Source organism: Hippocampus comes, unplaced genomic scaffold, assembly GCF_001891065.2.
Source record: "Hippocampus comes isolate QL1 unplaced genomic scaffold, H_comes_QL1_v1.1 scaffold170, whole genome shotgun sequence".
NCBI lineage: Eukaryota > Metazoa > Chordata > Actinopteri > Syngnathiformes > Syngnathidae > Hippocampus > Hippocampus comes.
Genome location: NW_017806171.1, coordinates 222,309 through 241,304, shown reverse-complemented (window position 1 = coordinate 241,304; position 18,996 = coordinate 222,309). Strand labels below are relative to the sequence as shown.

General features: G+C 47.0%; 3 protein-coding genes across 9 annotated transcripts in view; 2 read left to right on the top strand and 1 right to left on the bottom strand.

Annotated features, from left to right (window-relative positions):
• hbs1l (HBS1-like translational GTPase) overlaps nucleotides 1–5,393 on the top strand; it is a 37,291-nt gene extending 31,898 nt beyond the window's left edge. For 6 of the 7 annotated variants that reach the window (XM_019896253.1, XM_019896247.1, XM_019896248.1 and 3 more), the window contains 14 exons: nucleotides 262–370; nucleotides 458–711; nucleotides 1,553–1,718; nucleotides 1,883–2,000; nucleotides 2,331–2,477; nucleotides 2,630–2,704; nucleotides 2,792–2,909; nucleotides 3,214–3,282; nucleotides 3,405–3,509; nucleotides 3,649–3,739; nucleotides 3,832–3,940; nucleotides 4,145–4,245; nucleotides 4,342–4,486; nucleotides 4,885–5,393. In XM_019896253.1, coding sequence (XP_019751812.1) covers nucleotides 262–370; nucleotides 458–711; nucleotides 1,553–1,718; nucleotides 1,883–2,000; nucleotides 2,331–2,477; nucleotides 2,630–2,704; nucleotides 2,792–2,909; nucleotides 3,214–3,282; nucleotides 3,405–3,509; nucleotides 3,649–3,739; nucleotides 3,832–3,940; nucleotides 4,145–4,245; nucleotides 4,342–4,486; nucleotides 4,885–4,896 — 1,619 coding nt within the window. In that variant the 3' untranslated portion in view covers nucleotides 4,897–5,393. The remainder of the gene's footprint in view (nucleotides 1–261; nucleotides 371–457; nucleotides 712–1,552; nucleotides 1,719–1,882; nucleotides 2,001–2,330; nucleotides 2,478–2,629; nucleotides 2,705–2,791; nucleotides 2,910–3,213; nucleotides 3,283–3,404; nucleotides 3,510–3,648; nucleotides 3,740–3,831; nucleotides 3,941–4,144; nucleotides 4,246–4,341; nucleotides 4,487–4,884) is intronic. The other variant, XM_019896249.1, reaches the window with a different exon arrangement.
• Nucleotides 5,394–6,373: 980 nt separating this feature from the next.
• LOC109531710 (rac GTPase-activating protein 1-like) lies at nucleotides 6,374–7,684 on the bottom strand. The gene is made up of 2 exons (XM_019896162.1): nucleotides 7,562–7,684; nucleotides 6,374–6,615 (listed from the first exon to the last, which is right to left on the bottom strand). Exons 1-2 carry the CDS (start codon nucleotides 7,644–7,646, stop codon nucleotides 6,374–6,376), a joined length of 327 nt encoding a protein of 108 aa, XP_019751721.1. The 5' UTR covers nucleotides 7,647–7,684.
• A 40-nt stretch (nucleotides 7,685–7,724) lies between these two features.
• Nucleotides 7,725–11,965, top strand: aldh8a1 (aldehyde dehydrogenase 8 family, member A1). The gene is made up of 7 exons (XM_019896293.1): nucleotides 7,725–8,352; nucleotides 9,006–9,153; nucleotides 9,444–9,599; nucleotides 10,112–10,261; nucleotides 10,334–10,590; nucleotides 10,753–10,914; nucleotides 11,108–11,965. Exons 1-7 carry the CDS (start codon nucleotides 8,206–8,208, stop codon nucleotides 11,558–11,560), a joined length of 1,473 nt encoding a protein of 490 aa, XP_019751852.1. The 5' UTR covers nucleotides 7,725–8,205; the 3' UTR covers nucleotides 11,561–11,965.
• Nucleotides 11,966–18,996: the final 7,031 nt, after the last annotated feature.

Genomic DNA, 18,996 nt, shown 5'->3' with positions numbered 1-18,996 from the left:
GGGGGGCAACAAAACTTCAAGTCAATAAATTATTCACGTTTTTTTCTCAGATGGACAACAGAGTACACAGAAATGATCACTGAGGCCAACAACATTTCTTTTGCATTTCAGTGCAAATGGATCATATTTTTGACATGAGAAAAGCACACTCCACTTTACAGCGGGGTTTTATTTGGCGGTGAACACAAAACCGATTTGAACATAGTATCAGAGGAGCACTCGCACGAGTGTCTACGTTAACCCTTGTTGTCTTCCTCCTAGCTAAAAGCAGAGACGTCTCAAATAATAAACTGGACTGTGAAGTCGTACCCAAAGTGGCCCGCATGACCGTCTCGGGCAAGAAGCAGACCATGGGCTTTGACGTTCCCAGGTGCCCAACGCGCACACTCGCATCAACATCGGCGCACAGCTGCTGGTTTGCGCTCGCTTCACCGTGACTTGTTTTTCCTCTCCTCAGCAGCGGCGACAACGGCGTCATCGCCGCTGCGGGGCGGCGGGTCAACAGCCCCGAAAACACCACGGCAACACCCGCCGCCGGCGAGGCCGCACCCAAACGACCCGAGACACCTTCCCGAGGTTCGAACGAGGACGAGCTGGCCGGCGTTCCCGCTCCCGGGCGCGCTGCCGGAAAGGCCCGGCAGACCATGGATGTGAAGGCTGAACTGGAGAAGAGACAAGGGGGCAAATCTCTGCTGAATTTAGTGGTGATCGGTGAGCGCAAATGGGGATTTTTCTTTTGAGTGTCGTGGGACTTGGCCCACTTTTGGGACTCGTCCACCGACTGCAGAGAGAGCAAAAGCAACGGATAACGCCACCGTGTCGTATGATCAGTGAAAACCAATATGTCGTTAACCAGCCCGCCATACTCCGGCAGCAATTTTTTGAGTGTTCTTTCGTTCAAAACCACTCTCCTCGCATTTAGCTCCTAAAAAAAAAAAAGTGACCCGGTAGTTTCCAAGGATATTGCAGTTAACCAAAAGCAATGAAACAACTCAAATTGGAAAAACGTTTTCTGAAAAACATCTAGCATTGTCAAAGCTCACGATAATTCTCGAACATATGTCCCCTGGTGTCATCTTTGTCAGTTCATATCATGCGGGGGGTCAATTTAAACAACAGGGCATTTAGTTGACTGAGACACAAATACTCTGCATATTTGAAAAGAAATACTCAAACATATAATAACGACCCAAACAAATGTGCTCGACAAATGATCAAAATGCAATTTATAAACAAGAAAATTCAAAAGGAAATTAACTGTCATGGAAAATCCCAAGGCTTTCTAACACTACTTGTTTCACAAGTACAGTTTCCCGCAGTGTGAAACCTGCAAGCATCTTAGTATCTCCAGCTTCCTTTTCGCCCATCCCTTATCATCCCCTGCGGCACCCTACCTGCTTTATCACTCCCGTTGCAGTCTTCCTCTCCCATCTTTTGTCAAGTTTCGCTTCAGTGTTGTCCCCCCCACACACACACACACACACACACACACACACACACACACGCAGACTCTTAAACTTCACGTCTTGTCTTTCTTATCCCGCGTATTCAGGTCATGTTGATGCAGGGAAGAGCACGCTGATGGGCCACCTGCTCTATCTGCTGGGCAACGTCAACAAGCGCACCATGCACAAGTACGAAACCGAGTCCAAGAAGGCGGGCAAGGCTTCGTTCGCCTACGCCTGGGTGCTGGATGAAACTGGCGAGGAACGCGACAGGTACGCTGCCTCGCCTACACACAGCGGGGAGTTAAGAGTTTAATCTGTGATTTAAGCCACCCCAGTTCATGAAATTATTTGAATGCATTCATCTTTATATTTGTTTGTATTTTTCCCTTTAATCAATTTTAATTGGGTTTTCATTGATCTCTCTTTGACCGCAGGGGTGTGACGATGGATGTCGGCATGACTAAATTTGAGACCGAGTCAAAGGTGGTGACGCTGATGGACGCGCCCGGGCACAAAGACTTCATCCCCAACATGATCACCGGAGCGGCGCAGGTAACACCTCCTCCCTCCTGGCACTTCGTTTTGAAACGAAACTCGTGGTGTACGACTCAAATATCTCCGTCGCCTCCTTGCGCCTTTCTGGCCACGTACTGGCGAGCCTGACGTTGTGGTTTTGGGTGTTGCTCATTCAAGGTGCGCTCGACGGCATCCGATGTCATTTCTCTTTTTACCATATGACTGTCCTCACGCTAAAAGCCCTGTCACTGTTTTCATAACGTGGATTGGACACAACCTTTTTTTTTTTTTTTCTCCACAACCCTCAAAAAGTAGGCTCACTCTCCTGCGCGCATCTTCCTGCGCGCGTGCGGTTCCTCTCCTCAGGCGGACGTGGCCGTGCTGGTGGTGGACGCCAGTCGAGGGGGGTTCGAGGCGGGCTTTGAGGCGGGCGGCCAGACCAGGGAACACGGCCTGTTGGTGCGTTCGCTGGGCGTCACTCAGCTGGTGGTGGCGGTCAACAAGATGGACCAGGTCAGAATGCCGTCGCCGAACGGTGACTCTTCATTCACATGTGAATGAAAGAAGTTGATGTGCTTTCATGAGACAACTCCTCAAACGGCACCGGCTGGTTGTTGATGCCAGTCCTGAGCGCTCACTGTGTGAAAACGGTGCATGTTTGGCAGGTTAATTGGCAACCGGAGCGCTTCCAGGAAATCACCTCCAAACTCGGCCACTTCCTCAAGCAGGCAGGCTTCAAGGTCGGTTGAATGGCAATTCTGTGCTGTGTTCACGTTTGAAGAAATAGGTGTATGAGTGGGATTTCACTGAATTTGCGTCATCCCCAGGACTCTGACGTTTTCTACATCCCCACCAGCGGCCTGTCTGGAGAGAACCTCAGCACTCGGAGTTTGGTGTCTGAGCTCACCGCTTGGTATTCCGGTCTCAGCCTGCTGGAGCAGATTGGTAATGCACGAGAAAAGGAATGAAAGTCAAGTGAAAGCCTGTAAAGTCCCCCCAGCGGCAGTCGTGCTCTTTCACTTTCGGCTAGACGAGTACATATGCAAATCTGGCGTCCTGCCAGACTAGCTAAACTTTTTTGGGGGGTGGTTACCATCCCATGGTAAAAAACAAAAAAATCTCATGCATGACCTTTATAAAAAAAATGGTGTAAGATGCTCATGCAGGCAAGGGTCAGAAATTGCGACATGTATCAAATTGTAACTTTTTACAAGCCGCCAAGCTAATTTGTCTCCCTTTCCTACCAAAGATGCCTTCAGGCCTCCTCAGCGCTCTGTGGACAAACCTTTCCGAATGTGCGTGTCTGATGTCTTTAAAGGTAAAGTTGCAGTCTCATACTGTGTGTGGGGGCGGGTGTGTATATGAACGCGGAATTGCGCGCGCTGTCGCTCACTCCAAGCCTTTTCTGATTTCACGTCACTGCTCGTATTCTGGGTCCAGACCAGGGCTCGGGCTTCTGCATCACAGGCAAGATCGAGGCCGGTTATATTCAGACTGGAGAGAAACTGCTGGCCATGCCCCCCAATGAGACGTGTCTCGTCAAAGGTATTTGTCCATTTGCGGAGCAAAAAAAAAAAAAAAAAAGCCTGGAAGTTTTTGCTGTTCCAAGTGCAATGAATGACTCTGGTCGGTTGGGGGCTCAACACCACCATCGCGTGCTCACTGCCTGACTAACATCTGCCAGGAATCACTCTGCACGACGCCCCTTTGGACTGGGCTGCAGCCGGGGATCATGTCAGCCTGACGGTAACTGGCATGGACATCATCAAGATCAAGTAAGCAGACTCCATTTTCTTTTCTTTTTTTTTTTAAATTAGTTAGCAGACGTAGCGATTGATCACGTCTTTCCCTCTTTGCCTCTTTTCAGTGTGGGCTGTGTGTTCTGTGATCCCAAAGAGCCCATCCGAGTCTGCACAAGATTCAGGGCGCGACTATTACTCTTTAATTTTGAGATTCCCATCACAAAAGGCTTCCCGGTAAGCACGCCATTTCAATACGGGGGTTCTCAAACTAGGCTGGCGACCACTTCAGGGTGTTCACAGACCTCCGAAGCTCGGATTGACTTAGCTGACACGGCTGTAGACGTCCCGCCTGACGCACGCCGTGTCGGCAGCCCAAACCAGATTCGGACTTTGTTGTCGATGTGTTACGTGATTGTATTTGTACTTGCGTGCCCGCAGGTCTTGTTGCATTACGGGACCGTGAGCGAGCCGGCCACCATTACCAAACTCTTAAGTATTTTGCACAAGAGCAGCGGCGAGGTCCTCAAGAAGAAACCAAAGTGAGTGTTGAGCGCAAACCAACAGAGGCCTCATAAGGGTAACGAATGCGGAGGCTCGCTCATGTTTAACTTGAGTGCGTGTGGCTGGCCGTGGAGGTGCTTGGGGAAAGGCATGAACGCCATCGTGGAGATCCAGACGCAGAGGCCGGTGGCGTTGGAGCTCTACAAAGACTTCAAAGAGCTGGGTCGCTTCATGCTGCGCTACGTGGGCTCCACCATCGCTGCAGGCGTGGTCACCGAGGTACAGTATACGTAGAACCACCACATGTATTGTTGTTAGGTCGGAGGAGATTCCCGCTGCAGGCCCAGGTACCAAATGCCACTGCTATTGAAGAACTGCAAAATAATGCACAAACTCCATGTTGATCAACCCACATAATCATAAAGGTAGGAGGTTCGTTTAGATTTTTTTTTTTCTTTGTTTGTTTTAACCGTTTAGTGGCTCAATGTATTTTCTTGCTACGGAACCATTTATATGCTGTCTGTGTGTGTGTGTATACATACTTATCACACATTTACACAGGACAGATTGTGAATTAGGTGACATTTCAAATGTGAACAAAAGCTCTACCAGCCTCCTGAAAGAGATCCTGTGAAACTTCCTCATTCCGCTCATCACTCTTTTCTTTTTCTCTCCAGATCAAAGAATGAAGGCCGTTTCCATCGGCGTCATCCTTGGAGACCACGTGCGGGTGTGGCGGCCCTCCCTCCATCCCTCCGGCCTCATCCGACCGGCCCGATCAAATCTTGTCAACCAATCGCACGGTTGCAGGCCTAAACAAGTTGGCGGCGCCCCGCGACGTCCATCTTCAAACCCAAAAGACTGCTGTCAGATGCGCGGTGGTTAATGGCACTGCATTCTCCTCTGATTGGTGGTTTGTTCAAATGTTGAAAATGGAACAACATTCGCAGGCGGAGCCGCAACAGAACAAACCAATGTCGCGGCTTATTATTTATACCGTTTTCTTTGTTTGTTTGTTTCTTGAGCTGAAATGGCAAGCTTTAATTTGAGTCGGCGGGATTGAAACAATTGCATTTTGGAGGAAATGTTTGGTCGTGTTGTCCAACACGCGCATCTTCAGTTGGATCCACAGACTACTTTTCAAGAAGTTTGATGGGATGAAGATAAAACAAAAATGCTCACCAAATCGCTTTTACTTGTTTTGTTTGAAAAGGGTTTTGCATCATACTCATCCAAAAAAAAAAAAAAAAACAGCCAGCAAAACATTCAGTGTATCTTTTCACCGCTGTTTTCACGCAACGCAATCAAAAGCAGTACCGTTTTGGAGAAAGGATATGTTGGGCCGCGAACAAAAAGATCATGTCAGCGATAAGCTTCTTCAAAATATATTAAGAAAGAACATTGGTTCAATAGACGGTCATTTTTAAATTGATAGCAATAAGTCGAAATGTCGAATACTTTTTGGAACTTCGCTAGGAAAGGTAACTCTTATTTGTTGGAAAAGTGAACACAGGAGCGAGTGAGTAAACAGTGAGTAAAATTTACTACGGTGCACTGATAATGCGCCAACATGTGTAACAGTCTAAATCGAATGGATTCATAATATCTTTCATGTCACGCCAGAGTTGTTCCTTTTAATGTTAATGTTGATACTACTGTGTTGTCTTATGATAACTCGTCAGCAAATATTTTGCTTTGCGACACTTGTAGCTCGGGGCCTCATTTGGAGAGAGCGGGGCGACACAAATACCGGCAGCGATGATCTGGCCTCTTAATTATGCCAGTGTGTGTGTCGAGATTAGTCATGGTGGGTTCCCTTGAGAGCAAAAGAAAATAGACTTTGCAAACATGGATTGGCTCCTGCCTTAGCATAGCGGAGGGGTTTGGATGACCCAATATTTTTTATTTTTTTATTTTTAACTGTATATTGAAGACATTTGTCTTTCCGATCAAAAGATAAGACAAAGGTTCAGAAGTCATGCTGTTAACATTGAGATGTGTTAAGTCAATTTCAAACGTTTGTTTACAATAATAGCTTCTCGGTGGCCCAACGAGTCTAAACACGGCATTCCGATCCACCCGTTTATATCCATGGAGGGGGGCAGACACTGAGAAAAGAAAAGGAAAAAAATAATGTATGTATACCTATAAAACAGAAAGAGCAGGTCATTGCAAACAAACGCTCCACAGTCCACACACACACACCAGCTTATCGCAGTCAGCCTCAGCCTTCTGCCTGCGCCGAATCTCCACATCCACTTGGTTGCGGGCGTGCTTCAGTTTGACCTCCAAAGAAGACCTCTCAGTCTCTGTTTTGGTGAGAACCTCCTTGCAGGAGGTGAGATTCTCCTCCGCCACCAGCCACTTGCGTCGGCAGTCTTCAAAGTTCTGAGCCATGAGAATGAAGCCTGGTGGCAAGACACAAAGGGGTTGTTTTTTTTTTTTTTAAACATCTTCTTTGAACGTCAAAGAGGTGGCTGTGAGTCAACAGCCTGTTATAAAGCGCTGCCAAGTTTATTCCTTCATTTGGACTTTCCCACCATTTAGTGTGCAATTTGCATTATGCTAACCTTGAATTACTTACAGCACTTTAGCTGTGACATTCTTTGATAAAGCAGCTCTGCAAATTTTCTCCTCCATTTGTACCGTTGGCACTATTAATGTGTTTTAACAGTGATTTTTGAGGCAGAGAATACTATTTGTCTATGACGCTATAACATGGAGCCGGTCGACATCTACTTCAAAGCACCCAGTTGAGCAGATGTGAAGTGGGACAAGCGTGGAAATAAAGTAAGGAGGGAGAGCGTGAACTAAATAGGACATGGGATCTGAATCACTCCTTCTCCTTGTATGTCCCTTGCCAACAAATGAGCTACCAGCTGTTGGCAAACAGCAGATGTTTGTTTATATTCAAAGTGAAGCTTGCTGCTATGGCGAGTGACATCATACTAGCTACCATCACAACATTACAATTTCAGCATCCAGGCATCCTTATGGTGGTCAACGGAGACTTCAAACAGGTACTTTCTCTCTCATCAACGAACAACTTCTCACAACGTGTAGACTGTGCAACAAGTTGAAATAAATTTCTGGACCTCCTGTATGCCAAATACCAATGTGAAGGGAGCTTTTATTGTGTATTTTAATTGGAAAAATAACATTTATCATTATCTCTGAAATTAGCTACAGGTCTTAAAATGTTACAACTGCAGTTTTATTATTAGTTTTTTTACAGTGCTATAAAAATCAGCATGTATTGTATTAATTGTATAAAGGAAGCTGCATTGAATTTTGTCTCATGCCAGATTTCTATGGTAATAGACTGCGAAGTTCAAGAAGAAAAGTACAACTCACTGGGTTCTACGCCCTCGCTGAGAAGTTCAACCTGCGAGCGCATCTTCTCATACAAATTCTGGAGGCTCAGCACGGCGGTCTCCATGGTGTCTTTGAGGTAACTGGAAGAGAGAGAGAGAGAGAGAGAGAGAGAGAGAGAGAAAGAGAGAGAGAGACTGGAAAACATTCTATTTGAAAATAGGTCTTTTACAAAACATGTCTTTCAATGTCATGCCTTTTTTCTGTTTTTCAGTCTCATTTCAACTTCCTAATTTTCTGAAAGAAATTTCTTTTGTTTTCCAACTTCCTGGTTTGTCCTCAATGTCTTTTTTCCACATTCAATTTCATTGTGAAGTGTCCCATAATCCTAATGCTTGTTATTTAAAATATCAGTTTTTGCAACAATAATGAATTGTGGTGGTGTGGGGGTATACCTTACATCATTCTCAGCAGTTTCTTTATTTTGGTACCAAAGGTATGAAAAGGCCATGCGCGCGCGCGCACACACACCCCCACAAACATGCGCACGCTTCCTGTGCACATCTGTGTTTTCCTGTCGTGTGCAAGAGCAGAAGTTGAGAAGTGGAGAGTGCTGGGTCGTCCGACTAGCATCGGTGGCAGGTTAAATTCTCAATTTCAGTCTCTCTTTGTACTTCCCATCAGGAATGCAAAGAAGCATGGAGGCAAGCACCTTTTTGGTCCTGGAGAACTTCATCGGAGGAAAGTTTGTCCCGTGCCAGAGTCACATTGACTCGTATGACCCGTCCACGGGGCAAGTGTACTGCAAAGTGCCCGACAGCGGCGAGCGAGAGGTACAATGTTGATCCGTTATCCAATGAACCTATTACAGTCTGCATCATTTTCTGCTTTTCTCTTCAAATTGTCGCATTTGAGCTTGGCCTTGACGCCGACTTGAACAGAACTCCCAAAGTCTTTCACATTCATTGAAAAATCTCTATGTGGGACTGACACCAAATTGACAAGAACCTTTGCTCTTTGCAGAGTCCAAAGGCGAGTAAATCATTAAAAGCATGCGCGCGCAAGAGTCCAGACTTAAAAGACTCTTGGCTTCATATTTCGGGCTTAAAATCGCCACTATATCGGATATACTCGCCTGCCCTCAATTCAGCAGCACAGGCTCCAAAATTTCAATGGAAACGTCAAAGTAAAATGCCCCGAAACCAAATTTGCAAGATTAGGTGCACCGGCTTCCTACCTACATTCCCAAAACTTGCATGTCAGGTTCATTTATGACTTGAAATCATCCTGACATGGCGGCATTGCATCATTTTGGATTTGAGATCAGCACAGGTTTAGAGTAGAAGATACAGATTAGTGGCCCAATCTCAAAGGTCTTCATTCATGAGTGACTACCAAAGTTGTGTCATCTTATGATGAAAACGGCCATAGAGAGTGTGGGCCAGATAGCATCCCAAGTGCCACTTTTTACAAACGTGTTCTGCAGGTGGAGGCGGCGGTGGCTGCGGCCAAGGAGGCCTTCCCAGGCTGGGCCGCTCGAAGTCCAGAGCAGAGGGCTCAAGTCCTCAACAAGATGGCCGACCTGATCGATACCCATCTGGAGGACTTGGCGCTGGCTGAGTCCAAAGACCAAGGTGAGGGGAGCGCGTCTTTGTAACATCGCCCCAGCAGATTTGAGGGTGGTTCTGAAAGGTACATTGTTTTCTTGATATGCCAAACTAGAATGAGTTAGAGCAGTGTTTCCCAAAAATGTAACCAATGTCAAAGAAAAAAAAGTGACTTCAAATGACGACAGACGAGGAAGGTGCCAAGGACGCAACCTTGTGGTACACCTCAGTTGATGTTGAGTGAGATTGGAGTACATTCGAATCCATTTTTCCTTGTGCTTTCCCATTTCGTCCGGTGCTGCTGCAACATTTCCCAGGTAAGACGCTGACGTTTGCGCGGACCGTGGACATTCCCCGATCTGCGTACAACTTCCGCTTCTTCGCTTCGTCGGTGCTCCACCACACCACCGACTGCAGCCAGATGGACCACATGGGCTGCCTCAACTACACTGTGCGCTGCCCCGTGGGAGTTGGTAAGATACACCTGAGGACTTGCTGGGCCCAGAACGTTCAGGATGTTTGTGTTAGAAGCTGATTTTTGGGGTGGTGGTGGGGAGGGCGATTTTCTTCTTTTTTTGGGTGGGGGGGGGGGGAGAAAACCAAAATTTTGGGTACGAGTAATTTTCAGAGCATTTACAGTACAGTGTTTCCTGCAAAGTGACCTATTAGCTGATTTATTTCCATTTTTTTGCAACCGGTCATTAAAAAAACATGTATATTAAAGCATTGCTTTGTCGCCATCTTGTGGCACCTTGGTGCCAAGTAAATATATGAGGCAAGATTTTTCTTTCGTCAGGAAAGTGGTACTTTGCTGCCACCACAACGAACAGCAGCTTACTGAGTCACAGTAGTTGTGAAGCTGGTCTTCATGTTTGTCTGCACGCATTTTATGTCGTCTACCACATTACTTGTAGAGAGCTATTTTTTTAATAACACAAAAGCTTGTTGTTTGAGCACCCCATTATGTTGATTAATGTTTGTGTAGCTGGTCTGATCAGCCCTTGGAATCTTCCGTTGTATCTGCTGACGTGGAAGATCGCACCCGCCATCGCCACGGGCAACACGGTGGTCGCCAAACCTAGCGAGATGACCTCAGTGACTGCCTGGATGATGTGCAAGCTAATGCAGCAGGCTGGTAGGGCCGCGTCGTGATGGGTGAGGGTGTTGTTACTTGATGTGAATTTGAACATTCTGCTTGGTCATCCAGGCATTCCCCCAGGCGTGGTCAACATCGTGTTCGGCACGGGCGCCCGGGCGGGAGACGCCCTGGTGGGCCACCCCGATGTCCCCCTGATCTCCTTCACGGGCTCTACGGCGACAGCCCAGGTTATCACCGAGCGCAGCGCCCCTTACTGTAAGAAGCTGTCGCTGGAGCTCGGCGGCAAGAACCCCGCTGTGATATTCGCTGACGCCGATCTGGAGCGGTGCATCGAGACCACCGTCCGCTCCAGCTTCTCCAACCAGGTGAGAAAAAGATATTTTGGAACTGGCGAAATCACATCACAAGTCTTAACTGTATTTAGAGCAAGGTCACAAAAAAAACCCCAAAAATAATGATCTGCTGTCATTTTACTTGTGTGTGTGTGAATTCAAGTGACCTGTTTATTCAATCAATTGTATCTCTAGGGAGAGATCTGCTTGTGCACCAGTCGGATATATGTGGAACGTGGCGTTTATGAGACGTTCTTGGAGAGGTTTGTGGCCGCCGCCAGGAAGTGGAAGACGGGCGTGCCTTTGGACCCTGGCAACAGCAATGGCGCACTTATCAGCAAGGAGCACTTGGAAAAGGTGCAAAATACACTCTGAGGATATTAAAAAGAATGCTGAACACTGAATTGGGAAAAAGAAAACAATGCGAGAAAAAAAACAATACGAGATAAGGTTATAGAATCATTATTATTAGTTTTATGAGAATGAAGGCATTGTATATCTCAAATAATAATTTTGAGAGAATGTACGCCTACGCGTCTTCCTCATTCAGGTGCGTGGCTTTGTGGCCCTGGCCAAGTCGGAGGGCGCCACGGTGCACTGCGGCGAAGGCGTGGACACGCTGGAGCTACCGGAGAGCAACGTCGGCGGCTACTTCATGGGCCCCACCGTCATCTCGGGCGTCCCGCAGGACTCCCGCGTCATGCAGGAGGAGATCTTTGGGCCGGTCACCTGCGTCCTCCCCTTTGACGGCGAGGACCAGGCGGTGGCCCTGGCCAACGGTGTGCGCTACGGCCTGGCGGCCACCGTGTGGTCCCGCGACGTGGCCAAGGTGCACCGTGTGGCGGCTGGGCTTCAGGCGGGCTTGGTGTGGGCCAACTGCTGGCTCGTCCGCGATCTCAAGCTGCCGTTCGGAGGCACGAAGAGCTCGGGCGTGGGCAGGGAAGGTGGAAAGGATTCCTACCACTTCTTCACTGAGGTCAAGACCGTCACCGTCAAATACTGAAAGGCCTTGTGGAAGGAGATCAGGTGTGGCGACCACATTTTTCTTTGTCTTTGTTCAGCTCCTTTCCGTATTCCCAGAGAGTTGCTGCTTCGTGAGGTTTTGCTTCTAATGTTTGCCCCCCAACCCCCCCAAAAAAAAAAAAACAAATTACCATGAAGCATTAGGCTCATTCCAGTTTGACACAAAGCTAAAATTTGGGGAAAACGAAACATTGCATTTTACAAGAATACATTTATTTCTGATGGTCCAATTTTCAAAATTAGGAATTTCATAGACAACAGACAATGCAATACATGCTATTTATTGTATTGTGTCTCTATGCTTATTTAGATTCACTCATTAACTCGCAATTTTACAAGAAGGAAGGCAAATGATAGGAGACAAAATAAAGACTTTTGATGAAAACAAAGTCCAAATATGAGAATTCTTTTCTGTCACGGTATTAGAATGTCCATCGTATTTTTTGTGGAGGGTGGGGGGGGGATAATACACACTGTTATCAGGAAACAAATTTTAAATAGACATGTTTATTATTTCTAACTGTGGTGGCAAAATCCCATTGATGAAATCGTGCAACAAAAATGAAGCCGAGAGTCATTTCTTTCAATGATAAGGGAGAAAAATGAATTTTTGCAGCCCAAAATGATTTTCGCAAGAATTCCTGCACTCTCAAAATCATAACCTCGTCATGTTAGATACAAGTAAGCCCACTTGAAAAAGATTTGTCAATGCGCAGTACACTTCTACACCACTGGGTGGCATAATGACCATGTATTTGTCCAGCTGTACCTAATATTAGGGCTGGTCAATTGATTCAATAAGCTCAACTGAACCATATCTGATTGGGAGGTTATGTCATTCTGTTATCAGACGTGATGTCAACATGAATGAGATTAATGCTGCTGCTGTGAGCCAAAAAACAAAAATTGCCTGGTGCCTGCCAGGTAATGAATTTATGATCTTCTCAAGCGAGCGGGCAGGAAGACTTTGCTCCCTTTTCCCACGTCACCGTGTTCCCCTTCTGCTTTGCGTACAGTCAAGTGAATATCTGTATCGCTGTGTTCCAACGCTGCTTCATGGACGCCCTTGGTCAGCCTGTCAATCATGTTTTCCATTATATGTGAGCATGAAGCTAGCTGCGACTGACTGGCAGCCGCCTCTGGCCCAAAGTCAGCCAGGGTTGAACCAAGCTCACGTTTGACCCAAATGAGAGAAATTTGGTCAAATATGACGGCAGCGTTTCCCGAGGTCATCCCAGAACATCTTAGCTGCGTGGGCATGAAGGGAAGTAACCTGGAGTTACCAGCTTTTGCTGTGGCCCACATACTGAACGTTTTGTTGACAAGTCGCTCAACAAGTCTGAACACTGAACGAAACACACGTGCCACAAAAAAATCAAAAAAACACAGAACACGTGACTTTTTTTCCCCACTCGGGTGCAGACTTGTTGAGATTGTCCTCTTGAAACCTTTTCTGAGGTCCAACAAGGAATTCACATGCGTCCTACTAACAGCATGATATGTTCACCGAGCCCCTTCCCCTACAGGGCAAATGCCCAGAATGGCGTTTTTAGGGCAAAATTTAAAACAGAAGTTGCGTCTTTGAGGCAAAATGTGTCATTTTATGAACATTTTAGGACCACTACGTAGTGAAATCTGTTCCAATTTGTGTATTGGTGACAAAATTTAGCATTTGAAAATAAAAACATTTTTTGAAAGGAAAATTCTTGCTCTTTCATGAAAAATGTATTACCCCAAGATGTATTACGACCACCAAAATTCATTTTTTTACTAGTTTAGATTTGACTTGTTAATGTCAAAAATAGGATTTTCATTAATAATGGTTTTCTTAAGAGAAAAAAACTATGCGTCAATCATGAAAATGTGAACAATCCTGCTCACTTACTCACAAATTGCATAAAAAAACAAACAAACAAAAAAAAAAACCTCCCCCAGTGGAGGGAACAATCCCCAAAGTTCATTCAACTGTCCTTTACCATCATTATCGTCATCGTCGTGATGGTCACAATCGGTGTTTTCCATCCATTGATGTCAGCTTGGCCACCACGCCTCCACATCCTATTGGCCGGTTTGAGAAGCACTTCTAGCGAGCCCCCCGCAAACAACGTGGCGGCCTACGCACGAGAGTCACTGACCTGCCTGCCACATCATGTGACGGCAGGGGGAAAAAAAAACAAACAAAAAAAAAAAACCTTCATTATCGTTAGCTTGTTAGCATTTTTGCCTAAATCGTATTTGGCCGTTTTCGTCAAACAAGAAAAAGAAATTTCGCCACACGTGAAGAGTCCAGTTGCCTCATTGAAACCTTTGCGCCTGAAACAACTTAGATCAATTGAAACAGGTTTAGCGCGTTGAAAAGGCCTTGGGTGTTTGAGGCTATTCAGCCAACCAAACGGACATTTGATCTATTTAAGGCGATGATCCCAAATGTCTCGTCTACTATTTACAAATGGAAGTAGTGCTCGCTTGCCTGCTTGTGTGACTTCAGCGTGCACACACACATGCCCAGTGGAGCATTTTGGGTCGTCTGGTGACAACATTGTGCCCAGTTCCTACACAAATTGAAACAGGTTTAGCGCGTTGAAAAGGCCTTGGTGTTTGAGGCTATTCGGCCAACCAAACGGACATTTGATCGATTTAAGGCGATGATCCCAAATGTCTCATCTACTATTTACAAATGGAAGTAGTGCTCGCTTGCCTGCTTGTGTGACTTCAGCGTGCACACACACATGCCCAGTGGAGCATTTTGGGTCATCTGGTGGCAACATTGTGCCCGCTTCCTATACGTATTTATTGATTAATTTCTTCTCCCCTTGTGATGATGTGCAATTTTGTTGCAGTGCCCAAACAGGACGCTGCTCCTTTGGCTGTTCAAAGAATTTTGTCTGGTTGATTTTTGTCTGACGACCCAAGTTGGCCTGTGGGATGTTCCGAGCAGGTGTTTGATGAGCATTCCTCAACTTTCCTGGTCTTTTCTTGACACGCACGGCCCAGCTGTTTGGGAACGTATTGGGGCCACCAACTTCGAAGTTGGGGATTATTGGCGAAAAAGTAGTCCTACTCATGATCAAGTCCGACTGTACGACTACTTTTGTGACGGCTACTTGTCATACTTGGAATGCAGCCCACAATTGCTCACAATTCAGGATAACACCATCAATCGTGTCGGAAAGATTCTGCTTATTATAAATTTGGCGCCGGGCCGGATGTCAGAGATGCCGAGTCAGCATCCGGGAAGACGTCAGGGATGTCCAGCCTAAGTTCATCCTCCCGCTAATGACTCAGGCGGCGTCCCTGTGATCAGACAGGCAAAAAAAGGGAGCGGGACACATTTGGCCTCAGGCCAAAGGTGCAGGGAGCTTCTGCAAATAGCAAAATGTGAGCGTGTGCGTGCGCCGCGGCCTTTCCTTCCTGATCCCGTGTGTCCCGCCCCTCCACGGCGGCACTCGCTGGACAGTCGTGGCCGCAGACAACGAGGCACCGCACGGGAAGCGCGCGAGTGGATCGCGACCATCTCGCCATTGTTCTCGTTGTACAATACTGCATGAAAGGAGGGGACCCGGCAGAGCAACATTCGCAACCTCCTTTTTTTTTTTATATACACGTTTCCCTTGCGTTGTGTCGAAAATAATATGAATTTAGTAGCTGATGACAAGATAAATATTTCATTCAATGCCAGCTTGAAATGCGCACGTGCAGGACCGTCCGTCCCTTTGAAGTGGAAATAAAAATGCTTTGTGAATTTGGCACAACACAAAGAAGAGTGTTCTTACCAACCAACCTGGCCAAACTAAATATATATATATATATATATATATAATCCAAAAGTGCGAAGCAAAACTCAGTCCACAGTGTCCAGTTTGCTGCAGCGGCTGTTTGTTCTTTTTGGCGCCTTCCGCGAGGCGCCTTGACGGCGGTGTGCTTTTGCTTTTGCTACGACCCACCAAATTATAATGAACTCGGCAAAAAGGCCTGTGGCTGTCTTCCATTTTTTGTACCCTCATATCTCAGGAACTACTTGGTCAGTTTCCTCTAAAACGGTCTTATTGCAAAGGGAATTCCACAGGGATTCCAAATTGGCGATCCTTTCCAAGATTGGTGCATATTTTAGTCACTGGACCTTTTGACCTCCCATTTGACCTTGTGGATCACGTGACAATACTTTTCATGAAATGTAATCTCTCTCGCATGTTCTTTAGATATCAAAGTTTCAGAAATGTACTTTTTTGTTTGTTTGTTTCGTGGAAATACGGAGTCAAAAGTATCCACATGCTCAGAATTGCAACGAATAGTCATTTGATAGTCATGGAGGATGAAAGCAAACAGCAGACATTCAGAAAGTGTGTGTTTGTGTGGGTGTGTGTGTGTGTGCGTGTGGATTATGAGCGAAAGCAGGCCAAGCTCCCCCGCGGCGCCCCAGTCGAGCTCATCAGCAATGCTCTTTTGGCTACACGCTTACTCCCTTCATCTTCCATCTCGCTTCATCTTTTTTTTTTCCCCCCTTTTCTCCCAGAGCTCACTGTCTTTGATGTGCTTCCTCTTGCGCTCTCTGCCGGCTTTCCTCCTGCATCCGTGAGGTCATCACAATTCTTGCCCGCTAGTAGGGGAGGAAAAAAATGAGGCTGTTAAAAAGATGATAGCGGTGTTACATGCTCTTGAAAACACATAAATCACATGGCACGTTGTAGAGCACTGTTGCGTCCTTCAATATGACGTTGAAAGTGTTTGGTTCATTCCGATCGCGGAGATCCCTGCTTGTGAGAGGGTGTGCACACTTCTGCAACCATATGATCTCTGTTTTTTCTTTTTTTTTTTTGGGCTGGGGGGACTTCACCTCTCAATAAGATTTGTCATTCTGCAACCATATGATCTCTGTTTTTTCTTTTTTTTGGGCTGGGGGGGACTTCCCCTCTCAATAAGATTAGTCACGTCATTTCAAGGTGTCGCCCACATGAAGGGTGGAAAAAGTTTTGAAAAGATTCACGCAATGATCATAAAAACAGGGCGGTGTCGACTTTCTTCAGTCAAGCCACTCGAAATAATCAAAAGCCTTATTCGCTGTCCAAGTGTCTGCCTGCATTGTTTGGGACTCCAATTCTTTTTCCAAGTTCATCTGTTGTGTCTCCTCTTAGTTGCGGCGTCAGCACCCCCCCGGGCGGGCGACGGTCTGTTCATCGCCGTGGCGCCAGGAAGCAGCTGCCCTCCCTGTGCAGGAAGTGGACAAGAAAGGACACAAGTAGGCTTTGGGTGTCCACCACCAGACAATGCACATCTGGCAGGTCGGTGCCCACAATGTGTCACGAGCGCTTACCTTTAGCTTGCCGCTCTTTAGCTTGTCCCAGTGTAGCTGGCTAGCCACAAAAGTGGTGCTCCGCATCTAAGTTGCCAAGCTATGTTTGTTGATGGTGACTCTGCAAAATGTACATCATACATGGAACTGTCGGGGGCACCATTGGTGTTCAAATATCCCTAACTTCAAAATATGTTAGCCAAAGCGATGCTATACGTTGACCCGTCAATGGCGCGTCCCGTTATGTGCTCGCATGAAGCTAGCGGGGGCATTTCTAAGGCACATTTGTTTGGTTGCTTGAAATAAGCAACATGTGATTGCTTTTGTTTGATGTTAGGTTTGACAGCAAACATCAAAGGGCCACTTTTTGGAAGAATTCTCGACTGGACTGCACTACTGTGTAGATGTCATTCCCACCATATGTTAATATGTCATCGCAGCATGTTTAGTGCCCCAGCAGAGCCGTAAGGGTCCAACCAAACAAAGAGTTGTGTGCCACAAAGAAAAGGGAAATGATTGACATCCGCGGGGCGGTCGGGGGGGACAAAGCGCCTGTGCCGGTTCGTCTGTAAATAGTGCGGCTCCCGCAGACTTTCTTATCGCCGCGGCATCACCAACATTGGCTTCTCTGAAGTCTCTGCTTCCCATTGTTCCCGCGTGCAGCGGAGATTCGCCGAGCTGCTCCAATGGGAGCGACAGCTCGGGTGGATTTTCCACTTGGAGCGCATGCCACGGCCGGGGGAGTTGGGGGGGGAGGGATGAGCGATTCCCTCTGATACTTGTGGACCAAGCGCACTCGAGCAAACACATTTGTGCGTTTTTCGGCATTTTTGGATCACAAAATGTCCGTCCGCAACAATTGAGATTTGAAGAAGATCTCTGTCCGTACGGGATCGCGCTTGCAAACTCGAAAGCATCAACCACAAAGGCAACTCCGAGTGGCGATGCCGATTTCATTGCATCAAACAATGAAATGCCATTCTCAATTGAAGTTGATTTGCATGGCAGAGCTAATCTCATAGTCATGTTCTCAATGTTCACGTTTTTGCCTCCATGACCGCCGTTTGAATCTTTTTGTTTGTTTCGTTTTTAATGAAAGGGAGACGCATCCAAATGGCAGTGCCCCTCTACGAGAATTCGCCTGAGCTCCCTGACAAGATGAGGAGACGATAAGACCGAATGCCCTTCACGCCGCATCCGCATTCTCTTCTTCTTTTGTGTGAGGTAAAGTCCCAAGCCGGTGCCCGTCAGTCAGCTGTTCAAGAAGGAGCGTATTCCTGAAAAGGTCAACCGAAAGTGGGGGGTGCGGGATGGGGGTGGGGGTCTTCTGTCTTCCTTCCGTCTTTCTCCCGCCTTCCCTCTCGCCGCGATAACGTCACCACCCCGCATTCTTGGCTTGTGGAATGTGTGTCTTGACAATGAGAACATGGCGTCCCCGCATTCCGAGCCCGGCCAGGTATGTCACCCGGCTGAGTCGGTCCACTTCCTTCGTACGGCCGATTGCGTTGCCCCATCCGTTAAACAAACAAACCAACAAGTCACAAGGCGGTGAGAGTCCAGTCGTCCGAGACGTCTTTACAGTCATCGTCACTGATAGTATGAGATACAGTGGCGGCGAACGACACTCAAGTCACCGAACGGCTCCATTTTGTACAACAGTTCGTTTCCAAAGCAGCCGGGTTCTTGCCTTTCACTGGAAACAGATGACTGAGAAGGGCAAGCGGCCGAGCTGCTGACAAGGAACTGCGCCGAACCCGCTGAAGCGAGACAGAATGAAAAATGACCGAAAGTTCCGTACTTGATGGCGTGACGCTGTTTTAAAAGATGTTGAAAGATTTGGAGCAAATATTGTGCAATCGCAAGCGAGCAGGTATGTGCCGGAACGAACGCCACACGCTGGTGACGTGATCGACGGGCCTTTTGAAAAGGGCTCGTACTGCCGTCCAAGACATGAGGGAGTCGCGCAACGAGGGGGAGAATGTTGAGCCATGGTGGAAATGCCAAACAAGTCGTGTTATGTAAGTGCGACTTGCTGATTAACAAGGCGCCAGGGGTGTTACGTCATTGGGTGCCGTTGGTTAAAAAAAACAAAACAAACACAAAAAATGCACCTGCCGCTCTGCGAT